The sequence below is a fragment of the Melanaphis sacchari genome, unplaced genomic scaffold (assembly GCF_002803265.2).
Source record: "Melanaphis sacchari strain LSU unplaced genomic scaffold, SCAv2.0 Contig19_pilon_pilon, whole genome shotgun sequence".
In the NCBI taxonomy this organism is placed as follows: Eukaryota; Metazoa; Arthropoda; class Insecta; order Hemiptera; family Aphididae; genus Melanaphis; species Melanaphis sacchari.
Window position 1 is genome coordinate 1,306,094 of NW_020270975.1, and position 21,864 is coordinate 1,327,957.

A 21,864-nucleotide genomic window follows, 5' to 3' on the forward strand; every position below is an offset into this window, starting at 1 on the left:
AAATGGAACAGTAAAACGAAGTAGGTACGATTTACAACGTGCAAAAACGAGTTTTTTTGTTACGAGCGCCCCGACATCACCCGATATGTTTTTACAAATCATAAATTTATAATATGATAAACGTGTACACCTACATATATTTATTTAATATTATGATGTGTATAATTACAGGAAGACAAAAACAAAACAAATCATTCCTGTACCAACGTACATGTTATATATTATATATAATGTATACACACTCACACTCCTGCACACCACGGCCCCACCACTCCGTACATACATGTACACTCACACAAGTCAGACCTTGACCATTATTATCATTTCTACTACTTTAACGTACGAGTGTTATTATTATTATTATTAATATTATTAAACACTGGATCGAGAATCGATCATCAGTTATATTTAATGAATTCGCGTGGAAGTACGTGAATTCCACGTTCTCTACACAGACTACCCCGTCGGACATATTACAGAGGTATTGTTTAAATTTTTAATGTCATAGTAGAATAATAATAATAATAATCAATAGGTATTTATAGTATTCTGATTATTGGTGTACCTACCTCTGGGGTACCTGTGTGCATAAAATAGATTTTTTTTTTTTTTTATAATTTATACTTACACAATAGGTTACACATGTTATAATGATTGTTTATTTATAAAACAAACTTAATTATATGACACTACCACCGCAAAGTATTTATTGTACATAAATGTAAATATAATAATATTATTGTACAGTAAAATAATTTCCTAATAAAATGTAATGAAACCAATAACACAGTTAAATTTGTGATTATCTAAATCATCAACTCCTGTTAAAATTTAATTGTAAAATGTAGAAAAAATGGGGCTGTAACTCACAAACACTAATGTTTACTGTTATATTATATTATGTAATTGAAAAATCAAATAGTCTTACTAAAAATTGGTTGTTTAGTTTTGACTCAATATACTACTTTTTTTTTATTGTATGTTCAATTAATCCATAAACATAACATGTATTTTTATTTATTTAGATGTGGTCAAAAATGTTGTTGAGTTTAAGTATTTACATTCTGCTGTCAATAGTGGATGGTAATAAAATTGTATTTTTGGATCCTTTTGTGAAGACAAATATGACCATAGCTTCAATTGAAAATGGAACTAAAAATGATATTAATACTATGAGTTTTATGTCTTCAAACAGAATTACTAATGAAACTAGACCTATGAATTCCATGTTCCTAGATAAAATTATTAATGAAACTAAACCTATGAAGATTAATACAGTTATGAATGAATCACTAAATATAAATATGAATGAAACTAAAACTATGAATGAAACAGTTCATTCTCATGTACAGAACAACTCAACTTCAAATAATATAGAAGTAAATTATTTTATCTCTAATTTTATATTGTATTTGTTGGTAAATTTTATTTCTAAATTTTCAGATATTGTCACTAGGTTTATTAGATGCAACATTGAATATTGACAGATCAATTGATAATTTGGAATCACACAACTCCAATCATGACAATATAATTTTATCACCGATTTGTATGGCTGCTGCTTTGTCACTTATACTTTTGGGAGCTAATGGTGAAACTAAAACTGAAATTGGTAAATTATTTGGTTACGACGAGAACACAACAACCCATTTAGCTGATAAGTGAGTATTAGTACATTTTATTTCGTAAATATATTCTAAAAATATTATTTTTTTTATTATGTTCTTAGCAATGGTCAAAATTTCAAGAATTTGGGAATGCTATTAAATTATTTTCAAGCCAACTCTGGTGAAAAATTGGGCACTGAAGTTAATCTAGCAAAAGCAGTTTTTGTACAAAATGGATATAATATTACAAAAAGTTATATAAAAGCAGCTGAAGATTATTTAAATAGTAAAATGATTACAGTTAATTTCAAATCAGATGGAGAACAAACAAAACATATTATCAATCAGTGCGTATTAATTAAAAATCATGTAATATGAAATACAGTAGATCATGAAGTTTTAGTTAGTTTATTTTTATTTATACATTTCAATTTTATATAATCTGATAATGTATGTCAAATCTATGCTCAACTATTTTTTCTCTTTCTATGCAATACATTTTCAAAGATCATTATTATAAATATATACATTTAATTTGGATTTTTACTATATAATTAAAAATTATGGAGCTTTTAATTAATTAAATGATTATTTTTTATTGTTAAAAAATCAACTATATCAAATAATTCATAAGTATAATAATTTCTACAGTGGTAAAAATAACTATATGAATAACTGACGATTTAAGTTTATAAGGATTTTATCTACACCTAAAAATGCATGTATTTAATTTAATATACATTTATTAAATATTTTATTACCCATATGGATCAATTGAATATAAATAATCAGAAATATATTTTCTAATTAATACAAATATAGTTAAACAAGATTAATCATAGACTATAATTAATTTAAATAACTAGTCAAAAAACAAACTAGTTTTTATAATCAAAAATTTTATTTATTCGACATTGTTATAACATCATCTTAATTCTATAATATTGATAAATTAAGTCCATTTTTATTTATTGATATTTATCAATTTTAAATTATAAATGTTGTTTTTATAAACTTTAATCATCTATTAATCATGTTTTGTTTTCTCAATACTATAATTTATAAATTACTATTGTTATGTTTCATAATATGGAAGACTAATTATTTCATCATAATTATTATTATTTAATTACAGTAATAAAATGATTCATTAATCACTCGTTTATTCTTTGAAAACATTTAGTAAGTGATGACGAATTACCAAAAAAATAATACAATAATACATTAGATTTAATACAATATATTTGTTTTTAATGATGTGTATTAAAATCATGTATTTGGGTATGGTTAAATTTTAGCATAATAGTTGTTTAAAACAAATTAAAATTAGAATGGTAGTTAAGTTGTTTTTAAATAAAATTTACCTTTAATTTTGATTAGTAATTTTTTTTTTTTTTTTTAAATAGATGGGTGTCTAATCAAACATGTGGAAAAATCAATGATATTATGCCTGATATTCCTCCTGCTGATACCAAGACTATAATTGCAAGTGCATTATACTTCACAGGTGAATGGGAAAACCCATTTTTTGTCAATTACACCAGAATGTAAGTTTAACTATTAAAACTTATTTTAAAATATTAACTATTATACATATGAACATTGTTTTATTTTAGAAAACCATTTTGTTATGGATCAAGCATTAGTGATAAAAAATCATCCAGACAAAACAGAGAGTGCGTATTCGTCCCAATGATGGTAGGCAGCAGTGATGTATTGTTCCATAAAAATGAAGAATTAGAGTTTAAAGCCATTGGGCTACCATACAAAGGCAATCAATTTATAACATACTTTGTGCTTCCTGACACAAATGTTAGTTTAAGAGGTTTAATTTCAAAAATGAATGGAAATGTATTAAAAAACATAACCAAAAACTCTAAGTTTGCAGAATTTACATATTTTGTGCCTAAAATGACTCTTAAGTCTTTGGTTAATCTACGACCAGTTTTACAGGTACACAATATATAATTTTGTTTTCATATGATTTCATTCTAATTTATCTGTTGTTTTTGTTTTTAGAATATAGGAATTAACAAAATGTTTGACCCTTTAAAGGCGGATTTATCAAATATGGTTATAGACCCAGACTCTTTCATTAGTGATATTTTACACAAAGTTGAAATTGATGTCAATGAAATCGGCACAGTGGCATCGGCAGCTACTGTAGTAACTATAACAAGAGGAGGCCAGGCTATTTTTAATGCAAACAAGCCATTTATATTTTTTATTCATCATGTAGAAAGTGATACAATAGTATTTTGGAGTACTATATATAAACCTACACCACACTCAACAATGCCACCAAATTTAAATTCTTATAAAAAAACATAAATCACCTATTAGTATAATATGAAATATTTAATTTTTTTTTTTATTGTAATCTTGAATACTTAAACAAATATAATAATATATGTGTTATGTTACTTCATAAATGATCAATGCATTAATCATTATGAACAATTTTACTTTTTAGCAAATGTTATTTTCATTGCATGAGTAGGTGTAATCTTGAAACCATTTAATGATAGTTTGGCAGTGTTTGATTGGTGTTCATTTTCAAATTCAACAAAAGCAATGTCGTGTCTGTTTGGTACAAGTCGTACTTCTTTGAATCCAGGGAACCTACAGAAATTAAAATATTTTACATTAAGTTAAATTGAATATAAAACAATAAAATAAAACATACTGGTTGAACAGCATGGATAACATCATCTCAGTCGTTTCATCAGGAAGGTTGGTCAAGAAAAGAATCTGGTTAGGTGGCTGTTCGGGTACATCTGTTGAAGAACAAGAATTAATATTGATACAATAATAAGACTATTAAGAGTAAGTCAAATCTGTACGTGTTGTCTCTATCTTACTAATTTATATCATACCAAAATGGCAAAATATACACTCAGCAATTCTAATTTTGTGTTTATTTTAAACATTGATTATAAATGACCTATAATCTAACTCAAAGATAAAAACATAATTTGAGTTGTCTCATTGAGTTTTTTATGGTATTATAATTTATAAGTGAATTATGAGTAAGTAAAATATTAATATTAATATTAAAAAATGCTCAAAATTCACTTAAAAGTTATAATATCATAAAAACTAACAAGAGAACACAAATAATATTCTTAACTTTTAGTTTGATAATACCACAGATTAAATAATTTAATTTATTATTTATTTATTTAATCTGTGATAATACGTCAACTCAAATTAACATTATATTTTTATAAGTTATGTATTAGTAAGACAGGGACAGTGCATGTGGATATGCTATCCTCTTAATGTAAAAAGAGTAGAACTAAAAACAACACTCACTACCACCAGATACACCTCCTGGGTTATTTTGCTGTGCCAAAGCACGAGCCTGTTCTTTAGCAGCTTTACGTCTCTTTTTGGCTTCTTCATCATCCTTTGGCTTCTTAGGTTTTTTCTGGCGCTCAACAAAAGTACCTTTCATTTTAGCAATTATGTCTGATTCTGTTTTAGCAAATTGTATACGCTAAAAAAATGAAAATAAATATAACTACAACATTATATTATCCAATCACATGTAGCATAAACATTCAATTTATGATAAAGTTTATTGATTATTGGTATAATACAGGGTGGGGCGTGATTACTTCCTTATTTGAAACTCTCGCAACTGAGCGGCTATTAATAGTAGAACTTTGGTTTATGGCTTGTTCGAAAGCACGTTATCTAAGGTTTTTATTATGACTAATTCAGTGTCAACAATGCAGTGGACAAAGCAAGAGTGTGCGTTCGCCGTGGAGGCCTCATCTCTTTTAGAGGCGATCTTCAGTGGCCAGCACGATCGCCAGATTTAGCCCCATGTGATTTTTTCCTGTGGGGCTACCTTAAATCGTTGGTAAACACTGATTGTCCAAAGACCCTTTGTCATCTCAAAAACAATATTTGTGCTGCTATCGCCGACGCCGACATAAGCACAGATATGCTGGAAAAAGTGGACAACAATTTCAAATTCCGACTATCTCAGTGCATTGATGAGAACGGTGGCCACCTTCGAGATGTCGTTTTTAAAACCAAATAAAATAAAACTTTAAATGTACTTCTATACACAGAAAAAATAATTAAATCAATATTGCCAATACTTTTTGTGTTATGATTTTTTAAAATAAGGAAGTAACCACGCCCCACCCTGTATTACACATTAATTATTTTATTAATCTTGAAGACGACTAAACATACCAATTTTTGGTATATTAAATTAATTTAAAACAAAATATTAAAAAAACTATTAAAATACATGAATTTTATCCAATTTAGATGAATAATAAAATTATGATACACAGGGAAAAAAATCTAAACACATAAATATGTGCAAAAAAATGAATTAATCTAATCGTTTGAAATAAAAACTAGATTGTTTTACTAGATTAAAATATTAGAATAATAATTATAAATTAAAATTGTCATTTATAAAATGTATTAAAATTAAACACATAATTTTAATCTAGAAAAAGATTACATAAACTAGGGTGTAAGCCAAAATGACTGATAACTCCAGTAAAATACTTAAAGTATTTATAATTTACAGTGCTAGGAAAGTTCACTAGAAAACTGAATTTGGCCACTGTATAAAAAATTTTAATAAATTTTCAATATATTAATTAAGAAATATAATAGAATAATTTTTTTTAAGTTGTTATTTATTTATAAATAAATTTTGTATTATTATTATTATGTATTTACACAACAGAACTTTTCAAGAATACTAGTCAAAAAGCTGATAGAAAAACAAGGTAATAGTTGTCAATATAGATATTGTTATATTATACGGAAATACAGTTAAATAATTTAAGAAAACTGAATTAATATTCACAAGATGTGAACTAAAAATTCGAAAATTGACAGTTACTTTTGTTTTAAATGTATTATAATGAGATTATTTAAAGAACTATAGTATTGGCTAGAGGTATTTTACTCGTAGTAAATGTTAATGCCACTTTCAGTTCAATTTCAAAACCATTAATTGTATATAATATTATGAAAAAATAAATATATTTCAAGATGATAAAATTACAAAATATTAAAAATTAAATAAACTTCAAATTAATTTAATAGTATATGAAAGTGTCAACTTTATTTATTAAGTCTAATAGCGATAGCGTAGATGTTGGGCACACATAAATATTATCAATATGAGTAATAAAATGTTTAACTCGAGCCATTTAAGTTAATGCATCATTGTTAAAATTTATACGGCCCAGTCTTCATAAAAAGTTGGATTGCCTATGGCTATACTTTTAGGATAATTAATGGAAAAAGATGTGATAGAAAGAGTGAACAAAGAAATTGATACATGAAAAGATACGAGGAATGTAAGAATAAAAGAGATAATTGGCATTGTAGTGATGAAAGAAGTTAGTGTGTTAATTATTTTTGTTAATGACTGAGTAGTTATATTATAAATGATAAATATTATAATAGAGGCTAAAAATGTGTGAAATTTATTTTAGACAGGCACCATCTTGTTCATTTTTAGCTAAATAGGGAAATAAAATTACCACTCTGTATCCAAACAAAACAACTAACGAATTAGGACAATGTAACATTTAAACCACATACACCATGGATTTTTGAAAGTGTATAAACGTAACATTTAAAAAAGATTTTAAATATTCTATTTTATAAAATAGTATAAATTTATTTAATATCACCATGTTTATAGATGCAATTTTAGTAAAACTACATGATAATAATGTTAAAAATAGGTTTTTAACATGGATTTTTATTGGGGTTCCAAAAATTTGAACTTCGTTTGATATAAATGAGTGATGATTACAAATTTATTCTTTCTAAAGACTGATCATATATAAGGTTTAGAAACATATTCTTACCATAGGTTTATCATAAAATGGAAATCCTTGCATTGCACGTAAAGCATTTGTAGAACTAGTTATATCTTTAAATATAACAAAAGCTTGTCCGTTCATTTTAATACCTTTCATTGCAACAATATCGAGTATTTGTCCAAATTGTGAAAATATTGCATACAAAGATTTCTTTAAGTCTTTAAAAATAAAAATATAAAAATTAATGTAAATAATTATTACACATTTTAAAATAATATATATTATGTTTTAAATAATATGATTAATCTTAGTAAATTGGCTCAAAAAAAACTTACCATCTTTTTTTATTTTTTCGTTTAAGTTGTTTATATAAATGGTATGATTTGGACGTGTGTCCAACATTTTCCACAATTTTTATAGACTGAAAATAATAGTATCAATTAATACAAAAATATCATAAAATAAGATGCTGATACATTAAAAAAAAAAAAATTTTAATTTAAATAATCTCTAAATTACAGAATAATGTCAAATGAATAAGATTCTATGCATGATTTGTAATCTTAATAGTATTTAAAATGTTACAATAAATATTGAGCACTATGAATCAAGAAATATCTTGATATTTGATAGATTTTCTTTGAACTGTAAAATTTGAAACACAACAAAATACTAATAAATGTGTGTGCATGTGATTTATTAAAAAGTTCTGTGCAAAATCGCTGTTCGAATTAAGTGATACAACGTTATTTCATCGAGTTCATTAGGACAATATCGTTGGGTAGATTAGAATAACGGGCAAAAGGTTCGACGAGGAAGATCGAACGACGTGTTCTAAATATTTTTTTTTAAGAAAACATATCGCCGACGCAACGTATCGTCAAAGACGAAGACTTCGAACGTACTCACCTAATCAGTTATGTACAGAAGGAAATCTTATTCCGGTGTTGTAAGACAACGGTAAAACGTTGGTCAATCGAATGCACCACAATTTATCTGCGGGATAAACAATTCAGTATTCGGTGAAAAGTAAATTCAGAATTTAAAATATAACAACTCTGGCGTTCGGCTTCTATACAATCGACATCCAGAACTTCGGTAACGATAACGAAACCGCACATCATAAACAAATCGGTGTTGGCCAATGCTATAATCAAAATAGTCCGGCCATCGCTCGGCGTTGCGCGGTATAGCGTTGGCTAGTATCGAAAAACGACGTTAGATGGCGTCACTAGTAGCAAACGTTGACAAAATGATACGATGTATTGGAGGTAGTATCTCATCTATTGTAATTTGTAAATATTATCGTAACGTACTAAAATACTATAAAAAAAATAAATCTGTCATGCTAAAACACACGTCGTGTTATTGTGCACTGTGGCGTTTTCCGGTAAATTGAATGCCACCTACCTGTTCTGTACTCGAGACAAATTGCAAAGATATCACTACATGTATGAGTATCCTATAATACGAGTGCAGTCGTCCGACAAAATTTTAAATTGTAAATTGCGCACCTGTCCATGTATTTCTGATGAAATCTCCACCCACTTAATGACGTATCGAATCTAAATCTTCATAAACGTTTCGTGAGCTTTTTACGATGATTTGCGTGTTACCCATTAACGAATTACAAACAAATGTATTATGCACATTATGTGTATAGGTCAACGTCACGAAGCCAATAAATGTTCCACAAACTAATAAGTAATAAGTATAATAACAAAGCATTTTAAATGTTTGTAGCTGTTCCCAGTTAGTTGTTATCCAGATACACAATATTACATGGGTTACCGATGTAAGTTATCAATTGTAACATATTTTCAATATTTTAATAGCTTAAATATGTATTTATATTAAAATTAAAAATTACCTACCAATAGTTTTCAAAATAATTTAGAAGAACGAAAAATGATTAAGGAAAAACAAGAATTTTAAGGCAAAACCAGTTTTTAAAGAAATCAATTTAGTTTTTGGTATAACCATTGATTTTTAGATGTATTTTAAAATAAATGGCTTAACTCAAAAATAAATACACATAGTTACTTGAAATGTTCATAAAATATTTATATCGCATTTACATTAATATTTTCTATACATGATTAAATGATGACTCTTTTTGTGATATTAATAGACATTTAAATATTTGATTATATATTTTTTTAAAGTGCTGTTAAAAATGTTTATACTCGATCAAAAGCTTCACAATTTAATGATAGATCCTACATCAACTGTTCCTATAAGAATTTGAAAATACCTACATTGCAAGTACAATTTTATAACAGATATCTTAAGTTAAATTTTCAATGAAATTGAATATTTAAGCAAAAATAACAGTTTTATTTCAATATAATAATAATTCAAAAATATGTGTATAAAGATTTTTATTATTATTTATACTTTTAACTATTTACAGTTTTTTGATACTACGAATGCTTATTATTATTTACTATATAGTACTATACACAATATAGTTTTCAAAATAATCATAATTATAAATTAATTTTAAGTTTTCTTACTACGAATTTATTTACGTTGTTCTTAAACGGTACGTCTATGCATATTTACCTATAAGTATAAACGTACACTAGCGTAAATTGATAAAAAGAGGGGAGGTGGAATGTTACATAATTTTTGGACAAATAACAAAATAATGTTAATACATAAAAATTAAGAAAATTTATAATATTGTTTATCGAGCTGATTAATCTACAGGTACTTTCTTACTGGCTACAATAAACGTATTCTTATCATTAAATTATAGTTATTCTATAAATAATAGATCCATGCAACTCTATCAGAAAATTATAACTTTTTCGTTAAAATTAGGACAAATATATTTTAAGACAAGTGATGTTATAGCTACCACTTCTCTTAGTATTCCAGTCAGTCTGCACCTGCTAATATTTTAATTTGTTATTGAAAAAAATTATTTTTACTTACTGTAAGTCAAAAGAACAAAGATAAATTAGTATTACTAATATAAATGCACCTATAATAAAATATCCTTAGTAATATTTTAAGCCGAATAAATCGTCTGTTTAGAATTGTTTAGTTATCATACATTAAATTATTTGTCATTTAATACATGTCTATTATACTGTAGGTAACTTACTCGGATACTTAATAATAATTCTAATCTCAATATTTTCTAAAACAATAATACGCCGCAAAACAGAGCAATATTTCCGATTTTCGTATTTGTAAGTTTTAACCTCACATTTATTAAATTTAAATTTTAAATTCTAATTCTAATTAATACTTTTATACGTTTATAAAAGTCTGAAAATTCAATTTTTAGTTTAAGTAATCAAAATTTGATTGGCATGGAATCTACTGGAGAACTTCTTTGTTGAATAGAATTATAGATGTATAATGACTTAATAACTATATTGGTTATAGAAATCTATTATAAACATTAAGTATCAACAATATTATCGTGACAATGACTAGCTGATAAAAGTTCTAAACAGTACACTTGTAAATTATTAATTTAAATTTTAAACACATACACAGTATACTATAAATTGTATTCATATCCTAAATCTTGCACATTTACGTGGCAATCGAATTATAGCAAAAATATAAACAAAAATATTTTTAATAGTAGTTACCTATACTAACATAAAAAAAAGAGATTAAATATGTAATAATAAGTTATTATAGCTAATAGATATTACTATATTAGATATAAATGCATATGTCGTACCTACATAGTACATGCTATATGTATGATGTGTTGTTTTGATATAATGGAATTGTTATTATTATTTGAAATTTATGCGATTGTGATATGAATACAAACACACGCTTAAGTATAATAATAATAAATTATTTCAAGAAATTAAATTGATACATAAAGATTGCTGACTTGAACTCGGCTGCAGAAGGTATCTATGTATAAATATATATATTATATATATTATATATATTAGTTAAATTATTAATTATATTATTAAATGTACAGGGAATCGTAAGTTCTTTACACGAGAGTAGCTGCAGGTAAAAAAGTTGGTAAATACGTTAATTCCTACATATGTAATGTAAAAAGTCTTTTACGGATTGAAAATGAGATGTGTAAGTTCCTACACAGTACACTGTGAAAAAAAAGTACGTATGTAAGTTCTTGTATGGTGGAAGATAGAGATACGCGTGTAAAAAAAATATGCTATATTTTATAATAAATAATAATATTATAAATTATCAAACTGATGATACAAAAATAATATAATATATAAGAATATAGTAGTGCAGAGTAGGTGTAATAATATAATCGCATTCGTTTAAAGAAAGTCTTACACTTACAGACTATATTTTATGGTAGACAAACTTGAAAATTCAGTATTAATAGAGTTTTGTGATTATGTAATAGACAATTAATTATATACCAAATAATAGTATTTTTTCACCGAAAATGTGGGTGCGACAATTTTTTGACAGAAACATACGGCAAACACATGTGAAAGTTTTCATTCGGATTTTAATTTCTATTTCTATCATCAACATTCACGCATTCTTAAAATTATTGAAATTCTCAAACTACCAATTTCAAGGAAATACATACATAAAAACAAGGACTACAAACAGTTACACTAAAACAAAAATATGCTGAAAAAGAAAATGTTATAAATGAGGAAATTTTAAAATATTCAACAAACAAAATTAACTAATATACCCAACTATGTTAAATATTTAAGTTTCCGAAATAAACCACGTAAAATATAATTTTGTTTTTTACGATAATCATGAATTATTATATTAAATTATGTGACAATATCATCAGATTGATAGTTTATATAGTTTATGATATTACCTATTTAAAATTATGTAGTATATTATTTTTTTTTTTTTTATAATTATTGAATAATTGTGTATATAATAAATAATAATACACGCAGTTTAGAAACTTATATTTACCTAATATTGTACTATATTTACTGTATTTTCCGCATTGCCGTGTAAACGATATAACTATACCTGATATAATGCAATAGTCGTGTACATATGTATAGTAGTATTACCATATCGTAATCGAAACTTAACGTCCAGACATTCCAAACAATCCAAACTGTTCGGAAACACGTCATCAGTAATAAAAATAAACTTACGCATATCCATTAATATTATTTTGGTAATTAACCACGGTATGACGTCGTATATCTGATAATCGGTATACCTTCCACTACCTGTCCAATGAAGTGCATGAAACGTGTAGTGTGTAGATATATTATTCGTATATCTATTACTATAATATTTTTATGATAATACTGTAAAATCATCATTGCTCATCGGTGGACAATTCATGCGACATTACGTACAAATAAATATTATATAGGTACGTAGCATGCTAGCGTATATTGACCCCGACAGAAGAAAATCAACCGGTTAAACTTCTGTAAGTGTATAATATAATAGTTTATAGTAGTCTACATTTACAATAAATATTAGTGCCACGTTATATGGGTAGTATTTGTCAATTGATCATTTTTTCAGAAGTCACGTCTCGGTCTCACTATTACATCTCTAACTCCGAGGTCATGACTAATTATGATTATAGTTATAGAATGTATTTTAACGGAAACAGGAAAACTGATGATTTTTGTTAGTAAAACAAATGCTCATGTGATTAATACTTTAGCTGAAGCTAGAATTATTTTATTTTTTATTGCTACAGAGAATAATTATTTTTTATATATTATACATATACATAATAACTATCATAGAGCTATTTTTACAATTTACAATTATTATTAGTTATTACTTATTACATATTAAAATGCTGGCTGTATTAGCAAATTTTGATATCATCTATTTCTAACTTTTTTTTTTATAAAACCGTAACTTTTATTCCAGGACAGTTTTTTTCTAGATAATTTTTTTTCTGAAATCACATAATATAGACCAGCGGTTCTCAAACTGTGGTACGCGTACCACTAGTGGTACGCGAAAGACTACATGATGGTACGCCGAACTGCGGAAGGCCGCATGGTGGTAGGATTTTTAATCTTCAGTGGTACGCGACTGATTGATAATATACTTAAGTGGTACGCGAAATAAAAAGTTTAAGAACCGCTGATATAGACTATTGTAATACCAATAAGATATTCTTTAATATTAATTATGATATGACTTATATATTATAATGTATTTTTAATTATTTATCATTATTTATCGATGTATATTATAGGGTAAGTATACAATAAGCGAGTTTTTGAGTCAATAACAAGAAGGCAAGAGTGATTTGCAGTGATTTTTATTGATGTAATTTATAACTTAAAAGTAAATTATTATATGGTAGTAGTTAATCTCCAAAACGAAAATTTATCATCACAGGTACCTACCTACCAGAAACACTAAATTGTGAAAACATTAGATAAAAGTTGTTTTGCAAAAGAAACAAACATTTTAATTAATCAATAATCAACAATTTTAGCTTAAAATAACCTCTAGATAATAGAATAATGTGAACTGTGGTTATCTATTAATTGAAACATTAAAAACATAATTAATACAGTAAAATGTAAACAAAGTGATTTTATAAATATAATATTGTACAAATAAAAATATGCAATTATTATTATAAATTAATATAGCTATAAAGATGTTATTTGGTATTAATTATTTGGCCTAAGACAAAATATTATTATTCAATATTATTTTATTATATATTTTTCCAACTACAAACATAAATTTGATGATTTATTGCCCACTGATACACTAATAGTAAATACGAGTATTAACAAGGCTACAATATTAATGTAAAATTATATACTTACAATATATTTTTCATAATAATGACTAATTATCTGTATTACAAGAATGATATTTTATAACTTAATAATATTGTTAGGCAATTGGCCATCACGTAATAATGGGTAATAACTAATAGGTTATATTATGCATATACTATGAGTTTTTAAGTACTATTAGGAACTAGTATGTCCTAATTTACTATAATTATTCGATTAGGTCGATGTATTTTCGAATTTCATTAAATATTTTTACAGGACGTTTCTTCCCACGTTCATATTAGTTATGCATTATTTTATGCACAGACTCATAGTACCTACACACCTATGAATGTAGTATAAACTATAAATGAATGATAAATTTAATTCAACCGAATATATTATATATTTTTGATTATGCATTTTAATATTTAAATATTTAACTTTTACTAAATACTAAATATTAATAATATTATGAATAAGCGTCAAATATTTTATTCAAATTATTTTTTACATTTTAATTTAAAGTATATTCAAATAAATTAATAGATATCCATAGTATTCAATAATTGAAAATAGATGATTGATAAAAAATTCAGTCCACGTGTATATTATAGTCTACATTATTATTTATTTCTGATATAGTAGCTTATATAATAGCTCTGAATGTGATAAAAAACAAGGACTCAGAGTCAGACCCAGTGACTTGAACAATCTGGCAAAATACAAAATAGTACACCTACACTCACTACTACACTCATATGCCTATAAATACACAGTTGTTATTTTTACTCAAATAACTATATTATAAAGACACTGAGACATAACTAGTTTTAAAGTTTAAGAAGAAAAAAAATCGGATATCGATCAAGATTTAAGACATCTCATTGCATGTACAAATTGATACTTACTTTATAAAAATATTATTACATTTGCATTTTAAATTCAAAATAACATTATTGTTTATCCATTTTTTTTTTTTTTTTTATCAAAATTGTGTTCACCTTTTTTCTTACCTCGTAATGTAATTATTTATAATAATAGGTAACAAATTATAATAGTTTATGATTTGAAAATTTTATTAATTAGAATTATAAATATAATTTATAATAATTATAGTTTTAATTGTTTCGAATTTTAATGGTTATTGTTGTTCCCATATCTACTAATTAGCTTTACGAGCAAAAATAAATTAATGTTAAACAAACTAAGTACAATGTATAATATTACTTGATGAGTATTTATTAAGGGGGGAGGGTGGATGACTTAACCGATATCTAGAGAGAAATAAGTATTTCCGAACCCATCACTATTTACGACAATGCAATAGATATTTTATAGATTGAGTATTTGAATATTTCTATATAAGTTCTAATAATCTAATGAATATTTAAAAGAAAAATGTATCTATATATTTTTAAATTATGAGCCTAGCGATGAATGTATTGATTTTACAAAGATATTGTGTGTTAAAGATATGTCTATGTCATCACATTTTTGGAGTAGTAAATTTCTTCGATTTACAACTTATTTCGGGTTATTTTTGGTAATAAATGCGTCTAGTTGGTATTAAATTGTCAGTACGTTAAATAAAACCATAGTAGATAATACGAAATTTAAGTTTTTCATAAAGAAATTTTAAAATATTTGAATTATATAGGCATTTTTTTATAAATAATTGAATTAAAATTTTGATAAAATTCTTCAAAATCAAAAAATTTGCAACTATTTTGTAGTTAATAATATATGAAGTTTCAAATTTTAATAACTAAGACTGGCAAATAAAGTATAATGTTTTATATAAGCAATTCTTGTTTATACCTAAAAAATTAAAAATGTTATAGCACAATTTTTTATTTTATAGACATTTCAAGTTCAAATGTTGACTAAGTTGCAAGAATTTCAAACGTAAAAGACAGTTTCAATTATTTTTTTTTTTGAACCTAATTCAAAAATATTTATATTACATTGTTACCTTGAAACTTTTATGTATATAATTAAACTTTACTAAAAAAGATCAATGGAAATTTCAAAATATTTAGTTTCATTTTAAATTATTGCCTTTTTTTTACCACGAATTTATTCACATGCCGTTATACAGTATAAGTCGGTATTGACGTAAAATGTTAATGAACAATTTTGTAATAATGTATAATATATTCTATATTAATATTATTATAATTAATAATACTTTAAATTCACTATTTTTGAGAAAACGAATTCAGTCAATTCATATCGTAACTAATATTTAAACATGTAATGAATAAAAATATATGATAAAATAAATACTTACTCTGTAATATAGGCTGATAGACCGTCTTCTATCAGAATTGTTTTTCGTATACACTATACAATAATTTATTATTAAATTCAAATTCAGCAATTTTATTAATCAGACCTGTTGAATGACATAGAACTCGATACCTATTTTAATTAGTAATTACTATATAGCAATAGATACGACTTTCCCGGTTTATCAACATTTATTTAAAAATGTTTAATCTATGTGTTTAAGTATTATATGTATGTGTTACTCTATACTATTAAACTACAGATAATATTAAATACATAAGTACTAATAATTTATTTTAAAAGTTATATTTTAATTTAAATGTTAAGGTTATATATATTATACTTACTATATACAGTTTTACCGGATAAACTAAAGAATTTAGCCACTTTCTACTGATGCTTTATTTTTTTTTTCTTTGTATTTTTTATATTTTCTTATTTAATATTATACATTAATAGGTATTTTAGAAAAATTAATTTTTGAGTTCATGGAAAATATTTTTTTTGGAAGGGTGATGATTTATGGATACTCTAATCTATAGCTGTACAGAAATAAAAGCTCAGATCGTCGATCACGTTCATGGCACTTTAACCCTGAAGACTTGACTTTGTATACTTACCTATACAGTTTACAGTCAACATTATAAAAATAAAACTTAAGTCAATAAACATAACGTATTTGCCAATTATTTTGAATGTTCGTACGATCTCATGAATTTAATGTATAACACATTTTGACAAATTATTATGCCTACCTATTATTATTTTGTAACATTGCCAGTTGGCAAGTGAAAATGAAATAATAGGTTTACATATTTATTGTTTTTATATATTTAATATATATAGATATATTAAAAAATATATCTAAATATTGTATTATGCTTATAAGTTATAAAAAATAAAGTGTTCAATGTGTCAATGTGTTATGATGAAAAATTAGCCAAATTTATAAGTACAGTATAATACTATATGTATGTGTTGTACACTTGTACTATTAGTAATAAATAATAACTATATACTGAAATACGCTATAATATAGATTACTACAGTTATATCTTATACTGAGTTAATATGTTTATCTGTGTATATTAATAGAAGGAACCTGGAATTATATAGTCGAGAAAAATTCTCGAAAAGAAAATAATGTAATATTTATAAAAATATTTTGTGTCTGTAACTAAATATTTTTACTTATAAGACTACAATATTAATGGATATTTTTAGCTATGGTTAATAATTATAAAAAATATTTAAGCTATTTCCTATGGATGATTTTGTATATCTATCTAAGTTATAGCACTATTATATTTGTTTAAATCTGCATCTTAACGCTTAAGAAGTTTTATTTTTGTTGACTTTATTAGATTTAAAAATTAAAATGTATTATATTATGTGCATACATAATATTTATATATTAATAAAAATATGACTTATTTTAACCTATACATCCATTCATTGAATATACTATACTATATAGGATCCAGGAGGTAATTAGGCATTTTATCAATGTGATTGTAGATTAAATTTTATCATAGTTTTTATGTATTTTCCACACAAAAATTACATATTACTATATATTATACAGTGATTATTAAGTTATTTTTACATGAGACTTATATTTTACTGTTATCTAAGTAATTTTTTTTTCCAAAATTTATTATTAATTTTTAAACTTATTTTTCGTTCCCTAAGGGAATGTTATTAATATAGCTGTTAATTTTACTGGTGGAACAAATCTTTAGTTTTATTTAAAAAGCGAACACTCTTTTATTTTTACAGTAAAAAGGATATTTTAATTTTATGCTTGTAAATTACTGATTTATGCTTGTTAGCTTAAGTAGTTTACTAGTCTCAATAAACCAGTTTGGTACCTATGTAATAATAAATAATACATTGCAGCAAATATATTAAAAATGTCGTCCATTGCATTTATAACTATTATTAAAAATTAGAATTATAAATATCATATCACTATATATTTTTTTGTACAGATTTCAAATGTATAAATTAATATTTGAAAACATGTTTATATATATAAAATATATAGTATAGATTCACTATTCATCTAGGTACCTAGGACTATTTTTTAGAATTGATTTGCTGTTATAAATAAAAAGTTTTTTATTAAGAGTTTTAGTAGACTGTAGACTTGAGTCTATAAATTTTAAAATAGTATGGTGAGTAGCATGTATGATGGTTAACTTAATTTTCAAAGAATATGAAATTTTCTTCAATTCATTATTATGTAATATACTGCAGTTAGACTTAATAATCATCACTGCAACTATCGCCCAAATATCCAAATACCACCCACTATAGTGTTGTACATTCCATATGGCTCTGTCTAATTTATAAATTACGATCGCGCCGTACTGTCACAATCTTTACGATGTTTATGATATACTTTTAATTTTTATTATATTGTATACAATTGTATGTACGAGTATAATATGCTACACGCGTCTTTCAACGCGTCTTGAATTCTGTTATATAATGAGTAATAATACTAATGAGTAATAACATAATGATTCATTAATGACCAAAGGCGACAAAAAAATCGACCTTTCGTTAAGTCTTCATAAAAAACGACCAAAATAGATTTTATTTTTATTTATTCATTCATTGATGATATTGCAGCCTGTGAAATTACGGGCAATTTATTGTTTATGATAAACTGCAGTTAACACTTATTGATTTATATTACCTATATAAGTACATATATAATATATATATGTGTGTGTGTTATAACTTATAACTATTGTAATTTTAAATTTATAATTACTGTTTAACCGTATACGGCCGCATTGCTACAGTAGCCAATAATTATATAACAATAATAACAATACGCAACATAATACACTAATTAAATAGCAATCAATACGGTAATTATATCAATTAAAACTAAATTATCGATTGTTAAAAAATAATAACAATGTATGTGTTTTAATCATATAATAGTCGTGTCTCGGGCACACGCATAATTCTATTATTTACGCACTGTACGCGTAGAAATTGTATATTATAGGTACGTGTTGTATAAACGCAAATATAAATTACAGATAACATGATAAAATATTACACCGCGGATGATGGACACTGTATAGACGACAATAATAATTATTCCCGCGTCATCGTTGGAAAAGGAAGTGGAAAAAAACCATTCGTCACAAAATCTGTCGTCTGGTTTTATTTACCTTGGACGTGTTCGGTGTAGTTGCGCTCGTACGCAGTGAGTCAGACTGTCAGGGTTTTATAAATATATATATTATTTTAGGTAGGTACATAAAAAGTAAAAACAGTTCGTCGTCAGCGGCGCGTAATCGTTAATATAATGTAATAACAATGTTATAATTTATTAATATTACCAGGTATCTATATTATTTTATTATACATAAAGAGTATAGATAAGGAGTCAGCAATTAAATTCTACGGCGGTCCAGATAACTAGAAAAAAAATGTCCCAAGACCAAATAAAATCTTAAAGTCTACACTGTTAGGCTGTATAGTGATGTACAGTCACAAAAATCCGATTTTTTTATTATTTTTAGAATCATTATTTATGATAAATACCTATATATATATGACGTGTCCGCCTGAGTAGAGATAAATTGACGATATGGTGATTCCTGTTAATATTTATGTACATTGTACATATGTATATTAGTCAGCCTATATAGAATATTATATAATTAAAAACGCGTAGGTGGCCGTAGGTCAACGTGCCGTATACAGTTCACACTATACATTCTACATATAGTAAATACGCCTTTTGCGTGAAATAAATATACTTTTTACATTAATTATTCACTATAAAATTACAATAAAAATAAAATATGTTTTTAAATTCATAATGCGTATTGATGTGTGTCTGGTTCAGCCAAGGAGGAAAGTAGTTTTTAGAAAACACAAATATATATGACATGTGATATTCTTCTCACTCGTTCGGGATATTGAGAATTTGAGATTTACACATTAAAATCGTTTTAGTCTTAATTTGCCTTACGCGTAAAAGGAGTTTAGCAGCGAACTACAGAGTAGGTATTTTCGACGAAATAGGGCAAGAAGGCTTTATAAATATTTCCGTTTTTGGGTTGGGTATATTGTAATCGATTTATATGTATAGATACAGATTATTGCGTTGGCTAAGAAATCGAAAGAATTATGATTAAACCTTGTGCAAGGATGATTTATTCAAATATTTGAACTTGAATTCAGTGGATGTGGGTGTTTTTCTTTCATTTACCAAATTATTGTTATAATTTATAATTATAACTATAATTATAATTGACTGCATCGTGATTAGTGAATTCAATTTTTTCGTATAGTTAAATGAAAATAATTGGATAAGTAAAATGTATCTATATAAATATTAAAATCTCATTATAATATTAATAATATTATTATAATTATATATTATTCATAGTTATAGACTTTTATAGGTAATTATGGTAATATAATTATTTATGAATACGTAAAATTATACAAAATTTGAACTTTCTTATAAATCATAAATAGGTATATTATGTTAACATAATAATATAAATTTGTTATGTTGAATATAATTTTATTCGGAGGACGACAATAACGTACACTGTTTTACAAGAGGACCGGACCTTGTTGATTCATTCGCATAAAATCGTGAATGTATGGTTTAGTTATGATAATCTGTACATTTGCTATATTACAAATTACAATATCTGTAGGTAATGGTGAATTTATGAGAAGTACAACTAGTACAAGAAAATCTATGAAATATATTTCTCCTCTTGGACTTTTTGCTTTTTTTACTAGAGTTTCTTTATTATACTTCCAGTATAGAAGGGATCTTCACACAGCATCATGCACTATCTTTTCGTGTACATTGATAAGAAATTTGTAGGAAGATTGATAACGTCAACACGTTTTAATGTATTATTTACAAGATGAATACCTACTATAATAGAGTATTATTTAATTTTTGTAGAAGTACATAGTAAAAAGAAAGAATTTAAATATTATACGTGGGTTACTCTCAAGTCTCAACCTCCCAATTGCGAACTAGGAGGTATGCGGTCTTGTTTTCTACAATAATAAATTGATAAATTATATTATTATGTATAATGGCTAGTAATATTGTTCGACAGTTCAGTGTCACAGCGACCCCCGGCCAACATGTTGAATCAGACCTGCAGACATCAGTGTTACTAATTATAATCTATAGTACCACGATTAATTAAGTAATTAACTAAATTAGTTTATCATGACTAGCAAAGTCTGGCCTATCCAGTCGGGTATTTCTCTTTAAAAATGATTAATTTTCATTGTTTAACGAAGTCAGTAATAAAAAAAAAGAAACACTGTAGGTTATATAATATATTATATAAAACTAAAACAACTATTAATAGGTATATTTATCAAATTATTTTTTTGAATTTCTAAAGAAAT

General features: G+C 25.5%; 2 protein-coding genes across 2 annotated transcripts; one reads left to right on the forward strand and one right to left on the reverse strand.

The window, feature by feature from the left end:
• Positions 1 to 338: 338 nt before the first annotated feature.
• On the forward strand, positions 339 to 3,985 carry LOC112592970 (leukocyte elastase inhibitor-like). The gene is made up of 7 exons (XM_025337151.1): positions 339 to 481; positions 1,026 to 1,379; positions 1,444 to 1,661; positions 1,730 to 1,954; positions 3,014 to 3,154; positions 3,224 to 3,560; positions 3,627 to 3,985. The coding sequence occupies exons 2-7, from the start codon at positions 1,026 to 1,028 to the stop codon at positions 3,936 to 3,938; spliced, it is 1,587 nt and encodes a 528-aa protein (XP_025192936.1). The 5' UTR covers positions 339 to 481; the 3' UTR covers positions 3,939 to 3,985.
• Positions 3,956 to 8,554, reverse strand: LOC112592971 (U1 small nuclear ribonucleoprotein A). Its single transcript, XM_025337153.1, has 6 exons — positions 8,333 to 8,554; positions 7,759 to 7,844; positions 7,469 to 7,641; positions 4,923 to 5,106; positions 4,294 to 4,384; positions 3,956 to 4,229 (listed from the first exon to the last, which is right to left on the reverse strand). Exons 2-6 carry the CDS (start codon positions 7,823 to 7,825, stop codon positions 4,070 to 4,072), a joined length of 675 nt encoding a protein of 224 aa, XP_025192938.1. The 5' UTR covers positions 7,826 to 7,844; positions 8,333 to 8,554; the 3' UTR covers positions 3,956 to 4,069.
• Between the last annotated feature and the right edge of the window lie 13,310 nt (positions 8,555 to 21,864).

What these genes read in the sequence shown, in the direction of transcription:
- LOC112592970 (XM_025337151.1), top strand. Translation starts at nt 1,026, where the DNA reads ATGTGGTCAAAAATGTTGTTGAGTTTAAGTATTTACATTCTGCTGTCA. An exon ending in CAACTTCAAATAATATAGAA is followed by an intron (nt 1,380 to 1,443) that starts GTAAATTATTTT and finishes CTAAATTTTCAG; the next exon opens with ATATTGTCACTAGGTTTATT. An exon ending in ACAAAACATATTATCAATCA is followed by an intron (nt 1,955 to 3,013) that starts GTGCGTATTAAT and finishes TTTTTTAAATAG; the next exon opens with ATGGGTGTCTAATCAAACAT.
- LOC112592971 (XM_025337153.1), bottom strand. Translation starts at nt 7,825, where the DNA reads ATGTTGGACACACGTCCAAATCATACCATTTATATAAACAACTTAAAC. An exon ending in AGGAGGTGTATCTGGTGGTA is followed by an intron (nt 4,385 to 4,922) that starts GTGAGTGTTGTT and finishes GTTCTTCAACAG; the next exon opens with ATGTACCCGAACAGCCACCT. An exon ending in TTATCCATGCTGTTCAACCA is followed by an intron (nt 4,230 to 4,293) that starts GTATGTTTTATT and finishes TAATTTCTGTAG; the next exon opens with GTTCCCTGGATTCAAAGAAG.